General features: G+C 45.1%; 1 protein-coding gene across 1 annotated transcript in view; it reads left to right on the top strand.

Moving 5' to 3' along the window:
* Positions 1 to 15,669, top strand: part of ccdc57 (coiled-coil domain containing 57) — a 180,332-nt gene that overhangs the window by 77,565 nt on the left and 87,098 nt on the right. Inside the window, exons 7-8 of the mRNA XM_078225529.1 lie at positions 2,299 to 2,499; positions 14,847 to 15,005. Of these exons, the coding sequence (XP_078081655.1) occupies positions 2,299 to 2,499; positions 14,847 to 15,005 (360 nt within the window). The remainder of the gene's footprint in view (positions 1 to 2,298; positions 2,500 to 14,846; positions 15,006 to 15,669) is intronic.

Here is a 15,669-nt window from a genome sequence, read left to right on the forward strand (position 1 = left end):
GGAATAGTCACCATTATTGGCATTTCCATGGTCCCTGCTTCATGGGAGACATAGGGGGCGATTCTCCCATCCCGCCACACTGGAAAATTAGTGCAGCTGGCTGGGAGAATCACATGTCAGCCAATTCACGGGATTCGCGCATGTGTTCCCGCTGCGCGTGCATCTCCCAGCACCGGATATCCAGCGCCATCTGATTCACACTGGAAACCGGCAGGAACACCAGGTACATAATTTTAATCTAATTTTAATGTAATTTAAATGTGATTATTGGGCCCGCGAGCATCTCCCACCCCACCAGGAGTATTTCACTCCAGCAGGGATCAGACTAGCTCCCCACTTTTGGGGAACTAGTAGGACAACCCCGCTGGAGTGAAGGGGGGACAATTGGGGGCCCCCCCGAGGGGTCAGGTGGCGGGGGTGTGGTGCCCCTGGGCATGGGCACCCCCTGGGCATGCCCCCCTGGGCATGAGCAAAGTGCTCATGCCCGGGGGGCACCTTGACACTACCCACTGGGCATGGGGCAGTGCCAAGTGGGCAGGGCCTATTGTGAGCGGGGCCTAGGAGGTGATCAGTGGGGGTGTCCTGCTGCCACTCTGCCATTGCGATCGATGGGGGCTGGAGGTGGGGGTTCACCACTGCTTGGGGGGGGGAAGAGAGAGATCGGGTGGTCCAGGCCTGGTGGGGGGAGGTGGTGTTCGGGACTGGCGGGGTTGGAGAGGCAGCACTGCGGGGTCCCGGGCCGGCCAGCGATCAAGAGGATGATAGTTCATTGCCAATGCGCATGCACAGGGGCCCTAAACTGTCAGCCTCCTGGGCGAAATAGGCCTTGCCCCCTGAAATCTAATGATACCACGCTGGTGGCCTCTGCATTGCACATACTGTGGGGATTCTAGTGTGAACTCCCACTGAAAAGAACAGTGTGATTTACTTCAGTTTTCCCGTGAATTCGACACTTCGAACCTTTTTGGGAAAATCCCGGCCATAGGCCGGAATGTTACAGCCATTCACGCTGTCAGGATTTTCCCACCCCACGGCGTTGAACGGAGATTTGGCTGGGTAACAAATTCTCTGACTTCGCTGCAGCGGGAGCGTGGCATGAATGGCCAGTATGATCGCACCCATAGTGTTAAACAATTTCTGATCATTTTTGTTTGTATTGATTGTAATAACACAATTATCCTCCTGTTCCTGGACTGAAATGGTTATACTCTTCCTGTATTTTGTAGTCCGATTGCTACTCATTAAAGACTGTGTGAGTGTGTGTTGTGAGTTTGATTATCTTGTGTCTGAATCTTATCTTCAGAGTCAACCCTCCCTCCCAATCTTCTTTTCTCAAATTAAGACCGGTTTGGAGAATACTTAATTCCCTCCTTTCCTATCATATTTTCTCTTCTATTTTTCCTGAAGGAGCTATCTTCTTACTCGTGCACTGTTCCATGGGCACCTGTTCCAGCGTCGCAGCCAAGGAGGCCAATTTTAGTTTGTGAGTTAAGTCAGTCACACTGATGGACTGCTAAAGCAGTGGGTATGACGCAAGCTAAACCTGACGCTGTCTTCACCTACACTCAGCAAATTACTTGTTTGTGATCATGAGCAGTACCCAGCCCAGAGTCACTGACACCATTTGTTGTACCCACGACACCACTCTGCTGAGATGTGCCAACTCAGCTCAGAAATCAAACCCATGTTTTATGTCTGTTACTGCGCAGCTAGCATACGTTTGATTTTATGTTCCCAATTTGAACTTTTACATCTCTGAACCATTCTGTCGTGAACCTTTTGCGAAGCGTTTTATATGGCGCATCACTTGTAAGGCATGTGCTTCTTAACATTGCTGATAGGATTACACTGCAAACCATTTGAAATATTTTGGTAGTTATGTAACATTGTAGTGGACTGCAGTGGAGAAGAGACCATTAGTTTAATCGAGACAAAGGGCATTAATGTGTTTTCTCTGAATTCATACACTCTATTGAAACAGGTTTGAGTTCAAACACTGTTTCCATTTTGTATGAATCTTGAACACAAATTGACTTGACATTTCACGTTAATTGGTGCTAATTAATGGTGCTAATTCAACAGCCACTCTTAAAGGAAAAAGTCTAGGCTGGAATGCATTTTACAAACAATATCGGAGAGTTTTTGAACTGAGTTTTTCCTGTAGGACCTTACTATAATCACAAACATGGAGATGTTTTTAACACTGATGGGCATTTTGTTCCAAATTAAGGAAAAGTTCCTGATTTTTTTTTTTAACAGCCTTATTCTGTTAAACTAAAAAGTCTAATATTTCTTTAGACATCGTGAGTTAGATCGTCTTGCTCGCGAGAGAGATGCAAAGCTTGCTGCTGCAAAGGGACTACATACAGAGCAGCTTAGGGAGCTGGAGAACAATATTCGTGAACTGCAAATGAGTTTGGAGACAGCCGAAATGGAGAAACGGCGAATGGAATGGAGCCATGCAGATGCCACAAAGGAGAAGGAGGATGTCATTGAAAAGTAAGTGACATTGTTCTTTTTCTTGAATTAGAGAATTTCTTATACTATTGTTCCCAGTACAGTATTCAAATTACCGTAGGATAGGAAAGTCAAGGAATAATTGGATCCAGGCATAGAAGAGGGGAGCAAAGCATTAGAATGGAAAGGTGTAGATGGTGGTCGGGACTGGAAGAAAGGGTAAAGGAAGAAGGATGGGCAGTGTGGTGTGGGAAAGGTGGAGCATAGGGAGAACAGAGACACCAAAATTATCTCTTCAAAGAAGGGCAATCAAGAGGCTCCATCTCACCACAAACTGAAGTTTCAGTTGGGGAAAGAAGTGTCTGATTTAGGTTAAGCTTTGCCTTTGTCCATCAGGGGACAAAATAAATTTAAACCCCTACCATTACAATCTCTACTGCTGTGGTGAGGCACCACGTTTGAAGGTGCAATGGCCTTGATTTTTAAAATACATCTATCACTGCGCCATCTCCAGGTCTATGGGGAAATGAAGCAGGAACTGGATAACCTGTTGTCTGTCGGGAAGAAGCACCTTGCAATGGACAGGACTGGGTCAAAATCTGGTTGATCGAAGAGGACTCAAGTTTTATTCAGTGGGGGGAAGCTGATCTCCTACTTATCAAGGGGCGGAGTTGGTAATATTTTGATCACAGCATTAGCCACAGCTTCAATACCTTTAGGATACTGAGATCAGTCACAGGCCATCCAATTACTGCTTAATTTCCCTTTTTACAATAACATACCTCCTCAAATACATTCCTTATCTGCAGCAATGCCACTTTCCACCAACTGCACTCCTTCTCCCCTTCTGTTCCATGACTCAATATCCCAGCACCTATTGGTCAAATTCCTTTTCCTTGGCACTCCCTTCCTTGTCCCCTCTCCCCTCATTCTTTCCTATTCTCTCCTCGTGAACCACTCTTTCCTTCCTTTCCCTACTTCCCATATTTTCCTCTCTTCCTTTCCATACTTCCCCTTTTTCTCCCAACTCCCTTTCCCTGCCTGAAATAAGAGTACATCATCATCACGACAGTAGGATTTGCATTGCTCTAATTATTGCTGGGATTCTCCGGCGGAAGATTGGCAGAACCTCTGGATGAACAGTGTCAGTGGTTTAAAAACTGCCATTTTCATTTTTCTAGAGTTACTGCTGAAGTTTCAGTGGACAAACTCTGGGGAAATCCTCTTCAATGCATCCGTACCCCCATTTGCAGAACTGAACAATATACTAGAAATTCAACTATACGAACTTTGAGAGAAAAAATTGAACAGACAAGCAATTAACCAAAATAAGTAATAAAAAGGGAAGAATAGTAGGAGAAATTGCAGCATAAGCATCTGTACCAAACTGCACATTCCTCTGTTTCCCCTATAATTTATCCGAATGCTTTATTCAGAATGAATGAGAGTAACACTGAAGGTGTGATTAAAAGGCTTATAGGAAGTGATGATAATAAAAAAGACACACAAGCTGAAACATACACAATGCGAGCCATCCAGAGTTAACATGTTCTGTGGCTCCTCAGTGAAAGCTGAAGCTATGTACATACACGTGGAAGGTCTGTCAAAAAAATAAAGTTACATATTTTGTACTATGAAATGCAGACAGCAATATGAAGAAGGCAAATCCTAGAACACCAGATCCTAAGAGATCAACAAAATACCTGTATGAAACTTTAGATGGGCTATACTTAAATTAGGCTCATAGAATCCCTACAGTGCGGAAGGAGGCCATTCGGCCCATCGAGCCTGCACCGACCACAATCTCACCCAGGCCCTGTTCCCATAATTCCACCCATTTACCCTGCTAATCCCCTGACACTAGGGTCAATTTAGCATGGCCAATCAACCTAACTCGCACATCTTAGTGTGGGAGGAAACTGGAGCACACGGAGGAAACCCATGCAGACACGGGGAGAATGTGCAAACTCCACACAGACAGTCACCCTGGCACTGTGAGGCAGCAGTGCTAACCACTGTGCCGCCCCGCTGCCCCGTGTTCCTCTATAAGGAGGATAATTTGCAGCGAATATTTATCAGGTGAAATATTTGAAATATAGGACTAGTTACTGCTCCTTTAACTACAGCTATGTATGTCCTTTAGTATGACCTGCCAAGGATTGTAATGTCAATTACAATGTGGATTACATTTCCTAATACAGTAAAAGCCAGTTCATGGGTATTCTATAATTAGACACATCAGTTTGAATAGAGCAGTTGCCCAGCCATAGTTTTGTTCAACATTCATTCTACAGAAATTGCTTGATAGGAATGATTTGGATAGCAGGGGCATTTTAGTCTTTTCTAGGAGAGTTTTAATTGAGCTCTATTGGTTAAAGGTGCTTTCAGCCAGTGTTTCTCAAATCTTTACTGTGTGCGGCACAGCATTTTGACAGCTGCAAAATGGTGTTTCATCTCCTGTTCCTTCAACTATGTTTTTTAAAATTTAAGATAAGTACGGGTATATTGAATTGTGCCTATTTTTGTACGCATCATATATACAGTATCTGAGATTTACACCTCATTAATTGCACAAAATGTAATTTCTGTCACGTTCACTTCTGCAACCAGCTCTTCGATCAGTAGTCTTTCCCGCACATCTTAGTAGATCTCTTCTATCTTCAGAATTCTTGTTCTACCTGGGCCCTCCCTCTAGCCTCTAACACTTTCTGGATCTTTTCATTGGGAACTGCCAGCTGTCTCAATATAACTGCATCCCTTCAGCACTCAAATCTTTCTCCCTCTAAATTTGTTGCATTCCATTCTCTCTGGTCCAATTCTAACAGTTCTGTTTAAATCTGCTGACAAAGGCAAATCTACCTCTCTATATTGGAGGCAGAATGACAACTCTTTTACCCTCCTCCTACCTCCCTCAGGACTATGATGCCACAGCCTCCAATCTCATAGTCCACCAACTCCATTTGACCCACTCTTGCCTCCTTGCAAAGATCCACAACAGGACCACCCTGGTGGACCCATTATTTCAAAATGTTCTTGTCTCATATAACTAATTTCTTCCAATTATGATGCTATATTTTCTTTCTCCCTTTGCCCATCTCTTCCAATCTACATCCAGGATTTCACATTGTTATCTACCATTTTAACAGTTTCCTGGTCCATCCGTTTTCACTATGGATGTCCAATATCTCTACACCTCCGTCCCCACCAGAATGGCCAAGGAGCTCTCTGCTTCTTCCTTCAATAGAATCTCAAGCAATCTCCATCAATCAGCATGCCACTCCACCTGACTGAATTAGTGGGATTACGGGAGGAGTAGGCCTGGATAAAATGGTCTGTCGGAGAGTCAGTGCAGACTCGATGGGCTGAATTACCTCCTTCTGTACAGTAGGGATTCTATAGTACCCTCAGGTACTGGCTTTGGCTTTCTTCCTAGGCAGCGTGCATTTTGCCTGTTCCTGAAGCCCGCCCTGGCTATGTCCTATAACAGTGCTTGCAATAATCCATCATCTGGCAACTGCACCTTTCTGAGTATATTCTCTAATACTCTTGGGATCGCCACTGCCTTTCCTTGACCATCTGGTGGTGACATTAGAGTTCTTAAATCGAAAGAGCCCTTTAACACCTGATTTACACAAGCACTCTCCATTGAGGACTGATTGCATGAGGTCCCTCCCCCTAAATGGAGGACATTGTTGCCTGATGCCCATTGTAGTTCCTGAGCCCCTTTATCTGTCTTCTCAATTGACAAGGCTATTTCAATGGCTTTTTAAAGTTCAAATTGGATTCTGCCAACAGCTTCCATTGGGCGGTTCGGTCATTTATGTCACAAGCCAATCTGTCTCGCAACATTTCATTAAAAGGTGGTCCAAATTTGCAATATTCAGCTAGTTTCCACAAACTAGCCAAGAACTCAGTGACAGACTTCTCAGGAGTTCTTTCAGCCATGTTGAAACATGGGGCATCTGGATAGGTCAGGCTTCTTATCATACTGAAAGCTGGGACCTGCATGCTGTCAACAATATCACTTTTTGTTTTCTGTCTCCTACAATGTTGTTAGCATGGAAGAAGTAACACATGCACTCAGTATATTGGACCCAGTCTTCCCCACTGGTGTCACAGAGCTTGAGTTTCCCAAAAAGAGGCATAATGATTTTTTTCTTATAAGAAAAAATTCTTGACTTATGGAGGTTGTCCGGAGGGAAAGGTAGGAAAAAAACATTTTCTCCTCTTCGCCAATGTAGTAATTCAGCCGAACACCAGTTTCCCGTCACCAACACCGTTTATTATGCACCAAAGGAAAGGCCCACATCTGCAGCTTAGTTAGCTAGCCTTCACTCGGAACCTACAACAATAGTTTAAAAACCCTGCTGACCGCTTCCCGTTGGGCAAGCCTCCGCTTGCTCAATAAAACAGCTCGTACTCCAAATTGATGGAGTATTTTCCAAATGTTCTCCTATTGATGATCCCCTGTTGTCTTTGTGGCCAACATAACAATCTATAGCACAACAATGGTAAGTGTTGGTTTGACTTTGGGAAGCACCAATAAATAAACTTATTCATGCCTTTGCAATGCTCACAGCGTCATGGACCCGAGTTTGATTCCAGCCTTGAATGACTGTCTGTGTGGAGTTTGCACATTCTCCCCGTGTCTACATGGGTTTCCTCCAGGTGTTCCGGTTTCCTCCCACAGTCCAAAGATGTGCAGTTTAGGTTGATTGGCCATGCTAAATTGCCCTCAGCGTCAGGGGGACTAGCAGCGTAAATACGTGGGGTTACGGGAATTGGGCCTGAGTGGGATTGTTGTCAGTGCGGACTTGATGGGCCAAATGGCCTCCTCCTGCACTGTAGGGTTTCTATGATTCTATGAGGTCCATTCTTTTGCACTTCCAGCAGGGGCTGCTGGTTAGCAGAGGAAATAGTCCAAACTATGGCAGTGAGTGTTTGACAACAAAAATCTTAGGATGAATCCTCTCCAAAATTGACACAGTTTGATTTCAGGCGGGGAAAACGGCATTGAGACTGCTGATGACGATGGTGGCTTTTTCCACTGTAATCTGCGGCACTTAGAGGAAACAAAATGCAGGTGCAGGTTCCATGCTGTATCACTGGCAAGCAACCTCTGATTCACCTGCCCCACCATCACTTCAGCGCTTCAATGATCTGGGCACAGCATTTAAAGACTGCACCTGCACACAGCTAACACACGAGTCCAAGGAAGCTGCTGGAAAGACTGTGAAAGCCAGGAAGCCTACAGCACCCACATTTTCAGAGGCCTTCCTCAAGAGCCTGCTGGACGCAGTAGAGGTCCACCACAACATTCTATACCCAAGCTGTGAGCGAAGACCTGCATCCAAGGTGACCAAACCAGCATTGGAAGCGGTGGCAGTGGTGGTCAATGCCAATGCCCTGCAGAAGAGGATAGTCATCCAGTGATGAAAGAGGATGAATGATCTTCATTCTACGAGAGTAAGTCACTTTTCTCATCATTCTGAACTCACTCATAGACCCACCAAAGATTCATAGGGATCTCTCTCAATGTCAACTCAAGGGGCACCACTGCTCACTCTCAGACACACTCCTTCATCTCCCCTGCGGGTCATGTCCTTATCCCGTCCAAGGACTCACTCACCACCCACATGTGCCAGGCATCTGTTTCATCTGGCCTGGCCGGTGTCCTGTTTATATGCTCTCCATCTATCTTCATTCAGGACAAGCAAGCACACGACAAAAGGGAGTGGTCCCAGACTGGTGAAGCAATGGCTGGACTCAAGGTCTTGACAGCCTTTGAAGACAGAGCCATCCAGGTGGCTGGCAAAGATGTGGAGCATTCCTGTGCTGATGGTGAGGTTGGCCGGACTCAGCCTAATGAGGATCCAGCACTGCAACATCTATCGGATTACCATGCTGTGAATGATGTCTTGTGTTCCTCAGGCCGTTGCCATGCACTTTCATTTGCAGGCACATCTGGAAAGCAGCCAAGGAGGCCAACGAGCCAAGTCCTCAACTCTAGCCCAAGAGCAGAACAGAAGTGGAATTAGCAAACCGGTCAGAGCGCTTACCCACAGCCCCCACCAGCTCAATGGGACCCAGTTCTGGAGCAGCCACAGGGTCACAATCTGGTGAGCACATCACAATGTCCAATCCACAGCAGGCAGAGGCATCCAAGGGTGCAGGCACTTGGAAGATTGCTGGATGCCAGGAATCTGTTGAGTCCGAATCAGATGTCGAACTTCTGGACTTGGTCATGCCTCAATTGCCGGAGCTCGAAAGGCAAGGTAAAATCGGGAAGGGATGTCTGCAGCACTCCTCGGATTGTGACCCTCCATCCATCTTCAATCTGAGGTAATTATGCCAACATGCCAACACACTGAAGTCATCACTGATAGGGTGGCAGTCGTATTAGAGACTTTGGTGCAAGTCTTCTGTCATGCACTGCTTCAAGTGATGCACTCCGTGGTAGAGACACTTGGTCGCATCCATCAGTCTCAACACTAGAGCAGGACAGGGCTTCTCGAGCTCACTCCAGCTGTCCTTTCTCTGAAGGAGGCAACCCGGGACCCTCGGGTACCCTCAGGGAGGAGGTGGTGCACACCCTGGGACCATCCACCCAGGTGACTCCAGGAGTGTTCAGCCCATCTGAATCCCCTCTTCCTGTGATGGCACCAGCTCTAACTCCACAGGTTGAGGAAGGTAGCACTGCCACACAGCAGGACCCTGAAAGCAGACTGGAGCTCTCCCAGGTCTTGGCCTTCCAGAGGACACTAGCCAAGGTCATCACGATAACCCGGCATAGCAGACAACAGGCTGTCTCTACCTCTACTGTGGATGTTGGGGATGCACCAAAGACACAGTGGCAGGGTAACGAAAGTGAAGAGGTCGTAGTTGCACAGTGTGGGCCCATATGTTAATCACTTGTACATAAAAACATAGAAGATAGGGTGCCCCAAGTGTGATATCCAGCCGCCTCTCGAATACATTCAATGTTTTGGCATCAACTACTTCCTGTGGTAATGAATTCCACTGGCTCACCACTCTGGGTGAAGAAGTGTCTCCTCACCTCCGTTTTAAATGGAATGAATCCTCTGACAATGACCCCTGGTTCTGGACTCCCCCACCATCAGGAACATTCTCCCTGCATCTATCCTGTCTAGACCTGTTAGAATTTACCTGTTAGTACATAACGCTTACTAAATAAACTCCCAATGATCTTACCTTTTCTATGGCTCCTTACTATGATGAACTGTGCTCCTGTAAGTCCGCAGTGAAAACTTGATTCCTGCACAAGGAAAAAGCAGGGTGCTCAGCCCACGACTTCCTCCATGTGTTTTATGCAACCTTCCCAGCACATTGAGGGTGTTCCATCACAGTGACTGACCACATCAGTCATGGCTGTATCTCGATGGGAATTAGGATGTCTGCCACAGTGTACTAGGCTGGCATCACATGAGTCCAGTCATTCTCCATGTGCGCTCTCTGCACCTTTGAGGTGCAGTTGCCCAAAATTAACTTTTTCTCAAATGCTACAAGGACTTTATGCAATGGTTCATTTGGGAAAATATTTGGGGAAAAATACAAAAGTCGTTTGTGAGTATATAGTAACAGCATAAAAACTCTGTGCTAACATAATGCTGCCCCTTAAACAAGAAAATAAATAAAATGTCTGTCTTTCCAGGTGGCTCCACCCTATTTATTCAAGATGACCAGTCCTCAGGGCCATAAAGTGCCATATAGAACATAGAACAGTCCAGCACAGGAACAGGCCCTTCGGCCCACGATATTGTGCTGAACAAGACACCAAATTAAACTAATTCCTTCTGCCTGCCCTTGATCCATATCCCTCTATTCCTTGCATAGTCATGTGCTTATCTAAAAGCCCCTTAAATGGCCCTATCGTATCTGCCAGCACCACCACCCCTGACAGTGCGTTCCAGACACCTACCACTCTGTGTTTTTTAAAAAAAACTTGCCCCTCACATCTCCTTTGAACTTTTCCCCCTCTCACCATAAATGCGAGCCCCCCAGTGTTAGACATTTCAACTCTGGGAAAAAGATTCTGACTGTCAACCCTATCTACGCCTCCCATAACTTTATGGACTTCTATCAGATCTCCCCTGAGCCTCTGCCGATCCAGAGAAAACAACCCAAGTTTGTCCAACCTCTCCTTATCGCTCATACCCTCTAATCAAGGCAGCATCCGGTAACTGCACCCTCTCCAAAACCTCCACATCCTTCCTGTAATGTGGCAACCAGAAATACTCTTAAGTGCAGCCTAACCAAAGTTTTATAAAGCTGCAACATGACATCCTGACATATGTAGCCTACAAGCAGGGCATCATCACACCTATTTAATCCATGGAATCTGTTAGGGTTACTCTTTAAATTTTAAATGTTGAACCAAAAAATGTGGAATCATTTTTAGGATCTACTGTTAGGAAACATATTTGAGCAGGAAGCTCTGGTTGGTTAGGAAAGGAGTTTTACTTTGGACTAACAAAGTGTCAGTTGAACACCTGGAACTATGCCAGTTGAATGAACTTGACAGTCAGAAATTCAAACTGCTCTTTATTTGAGATAATCCAGGCAGTCCTTTCAGGATAACAGCCAACTGCCTTCAAATACTTTTGTTGTTGCTTACTTTCAGACGGTCTTTGGACAATGGGATCAAAAGCTCCTGGGGTTCTGGTTCAGGGAAAGATCTACCATTAAGCTTCCCTTTGGCCCCACATCTGTACTTAAAGTTTTCACAAAAAGCATGTTTGTTTCTGCAGGCCATTCACAACTGCAATGTTGCACACCGGTTGGAAAAAGCAATTTGCCAGAAGAGTGGTCGGGGTGTAAAACAGCCTGTTTTCTGTATCTAGCAGGGTTTTGGTTTGCTCATGAGTTTTTTAGTTTGATGGTAGCATTTAGCGATGTCAAATACAATATGTTTTTGAAGCCTATGCTGCTTAATTTCTTTTCCTAGTTGCCTTCAATTCGTAATATCTATGTTAATGTGAAAATAGCAGGAGTTGCAGCTCAGGAGATATGATAGTCCCAGGAACAATAATCAAGTTGAAACTTGTACTACCTTCTTTGATGTGAAATGCATATCTAACAGATTAGGTGGGAGGGGAGCTCATCTCACATGCAGGTATCTGGACTTCATAAATCCACATGGTATAAACTGAATTGTAAATTTAAACCTAATAAACTTGGGCTGTAATTCAAAATTCAGTAGTGCATTTCTGGACGCACAACCCAGTGTTAACCATTCACCTCAACAAAGGAGGATCAACTCACTTTCAAACCCTTCTTGCAATTTTGGCTCGACATCAATGACCTTCTCAGTTTAAAAAAAAATTCAGAGGAAGAAGACAACTAGTACATATCGTGCTCACAAAACCCTGGTTCTCCAAGGTTCCTCAGTTGTTTTCATAGAATCATAGAAACCTTCGGCCCATTGAGCTGCACCAACAACAATCCCACACAGGCCCTATCCCGTAAAGAACATAAGAACGTAACATAAGAACTAGGAGCAGGAGTAGGCCATCTGTCCCCTCAAGCCTGCTCCGCCATTCAATAAGATCATGACTGATCTTTTCATGGATTTTTCAGTTATGCTGCTAATCACCCTGACACTAAGGGCCCTATTTTATCATTTTAATTCTAAGTGCTGGGCGGACTTGAAACTGGGAGTGTTTCAGATCCGACTTTTAGACCCGCTCACAGGCATCTCCATATGCACTCTGCCTGAAAAAATAGCAGCGAATCTGAATCGCACTGCAGAAGCCTGTGGGTGGGGTGGGTGGGTGGGGCGGGGGGCGGGGGGGGGCTTAATGCGACCGAAACACTGCAGCTCCGATCAGAGCCTTCAACTGCGCATGCGCAGAAAAAAAAAAAGAAAAACGCTCCCCTGCCACATTACTCCTGGGCCGGACAATGCCTCCAACCAGCCCCAAAGACATTACTGACCCCCTTATCCCCTCAGCCCCCTGCTACCCAGACTGATCACGGCCCCCTGCCCCCTTTCCCCCTCACCAATCACACGCAGTGGCAGCAGACCCCCCTGCCCCACCCTTCCCCCCTCCCCCACCAGAGAGCCACCTGACCCGCCTCCCTCCCCTCCGCCAGAGAGCCACCTGACCCGCCTCCCTCCCCCCCCACCAGAGAACCATCTGACCTGCCTCCCTCCTTCCCCGCCCCCCCCCCCCCCCACCAACCAAAGAGCCACCTGACCCACCCCCCACCCCGCCTCACCACCGATCTGAGTCAGAGAGCCGCCAGAAGCTCTGAACTTACCACCTCAGGGGCTGGAGCACTCGAATCGACCTTTGCGGACCATATCTGTTTCGCACTAAATCTGGACGGGCAAATGCAGTGGTGAAGGGGGAAGTGCCGGTAAGGTTGGGTGTGCATGCATGCATTTAAATTGACATTGTGCCCGTTTCGAGTGCGGTCCCAAAGGCGGCCATTTTCGGCCCTTGGTAAAGAGGAACGGGCACGGAGGCGGGCACGGATCGCATTATTCGCCTCACGTCCGACTTTACCAAGTTTTCACGTCCGAAAAAGGGCGCGACTTGATGGTAAAATCGGGCCCTAAAGGTCAATTTGGCATGGCCAATCAACCTAACCCACACATCTTTAGACTGGGAGGAAATCGGAGCACCCGGAGAAAACCCACGCAGACACAGGGAGAACATGCAAATTCCACACAGACGGTCATCCAAGGCCAGAATTGAACCCAGGTCCCTGGAGCTGTGACACAGCAGTGCTAAACACTGTGCCATCATGCCGCCCATGCTCAGTACAGACCATCACCTTTGATTGTCAAGTCATATTCTTCAGACTCTGAAGGTATTTGTTTGATAGCTTGATTATTGAGCATCAGCAAGCTCCAGCTTTGATGGTTCCTTCAGTCAAATATAGTGCCTACAATCACTGTCCAATCTTGTACGTGAAAAATGGTCAGTTGGATGAGGTACCAGCTAACTGTTGCCACTTATGAAATAGTGCTCCAGTGTTAATCACAGCAGTAAGTACTGGGATATGTGGGAGCAGTGGTTGGGTGGTGTGGGACAAAGAGAGAATTATACAAAGGAAAAAAATAAGGATTTTAAATATTGAAATTCCGAGAAAAATGTTTGAAGTGCAACAAAAAATCCAGGACTTATGGTATGTATTGCTCCTGTTCCTAGAAATCCATACTCCTGCAGACAGCCAGAGTATTTTAATTTTTCTGCTGCTTTGTTGCATGAGCACCTTACCTTTTTTGAGAGCTGTAAAAGTTATCCATCCACAATGGCTCAAAAGGTTAATGCAACACAGACTGTATTCCTGAAACCTTACGACCGACAATTTCAATTCCATTTCTGTGCAGAGGTAGCTGACTTCAGTTGTGGTATTGGAAGCACCATAGTTATCCTCTGTGTCCCTGGGCGAGGGAGGAGAAAATTAGCTGGTATTGCCATATCATTATCTGGTAACCTCTGTAGGAAAGTTTGGGTATATGGATGTCAGATGAGAAGTGGGCATAATCCTGAAAAGGATGAAGACTAGGCTTGCACATGATGAATGATAATTGATTGTTGGTGCCTGCAGAATCCGACCAGTCCAAGTCGCTGTCTCACAAAGAGAAAATGGAGCTTAAAAGTAATTATTTTGATCCATTTATCACTGACTCTTTGAATCAGTAGCCTTTGATACTTCATGTGTGGCTTATTGCCAAATCCCTTGCTTTTAACTTGGTTCACTCAAATACGACATTTGGAGCCAAAGGAGGAGGAAATTGTTTTTGTGAATTTCAAAGAAAAGTCTTAGAAAAAACACTTGATACAATTTGAAACTAAATCAGTGTGAGAAACACTTAACAGAGAATACTTTGCTTTAATTTGTGAGTCCTCCTATGATTAGATAATTACATAAACTCGACTATGCACTAAAATGTCAAATTCAGTTGGGACCTCTGATTGTAACATGGAAAATTAACTTTGTAAAAGAGTTCTCTGAAACTTCTTTGTTAACTCTACGTTCAAAGTTGCAATCAACCGAGAACACACTGGAACAGATGGAATAATTGTTTAGATCACTAAGCAAGCTGGTGAACAACAGAACTGTTCAATTATTAATAAACCATGATTGTATTATCGTAGGATGAAATAGAACAGAAAAAGCACTCATTAATTTTAATGAAGTGCACTTTTTAAATGCAGATAAAATGAAGACAAAACAGTTTCAGAAAATTATCCTATACTGCTGTAATTGTTTGAGTTGCCATTGAATGGGTGCTGTGACATATTTAATAATGTAGGACAATGCAGCTGTTCCAGCTCTCAGTGGTGTGAAGAGAAGCCATTTATAATATTTTTAACAAGCTAAATAATTTTCTTGTTTTTTGTCTGTTTATCTAGGTTATGTGGGGAGCTTTCAACAGTGAAGACTGGCTGGGATAGTCACATTGCGCAGATCTCCAAGGAGACCGTTACTAAGGACATGCAAATTAAAATGTTGCAAGACCAGGATTCAAAGCTGAGAATTGAGTTAGCAAGACTCAAGGAAGATGTGGAAAAGTAAGCTGCATTGTCAATCGGTTGAGAAATGGCACATCATCCTCACTTGAAAAGCTACAGGTCCTTTATGTTAATTTTGGAATAAGGCCTGGAGTTTCCTGAAACACCGTGGGATTTGAATTGCTAATTTCATTAAGAACGTTTTAGGATGTAAACCTAATCTGATTTTCTGAATTGGTGGTCGGGAACCTCAAATAGTAGGACTATTTAAGACTCTCAAAATTGCCACTTCCGTTCACCTGTCATTCATTGGGGATTTTTTAGAGCTCTCAATGAAGTTGCAAGATTGACTACCACAGGTTGGTAATGTGTTGCCTCACCTAATCTGGCAAGTGCATATCTCCTGAGGTTCCACCTTTGTTACCAGTCATTGAATGATGCTGACAAACTGAGAAAATTTACAATTGAGAACATCCTGTGATGAACTGGATCTAATTTCTAGAGTGGCAGCACAGGGGAGAACTTAAATTTGTAGGGGAGGAAGACAACTAGCTCTTCAACTCTTCCTTGTTGTATTGACACCTTGGGTACATGTAAAATGTGTGCATTTTACAATTTACATTCTGTAATGTAATACTTAATACCTGTATAATATCTGCTAATCCAGCTCGTGTGAAGATGCATATGGAGAGTTAAGATCAAGCATAGTCTTCAAGTGATGTGG

This window comes from Mustelus asterias, chromosome 12 (assembly GCF_964213995.1).
Source record: "Mustelus asterias chromosome 12, sMusAst1.hap1.1, whole genome shotgun sequence".
Taxonomy (NCBI): domain Eukaryota; kingdom Metazoa; phylum Chordata; class Chondrichthyes; order Carcharhiniformes; family Triakidae; genus Mustelus; species Mustelus asterias.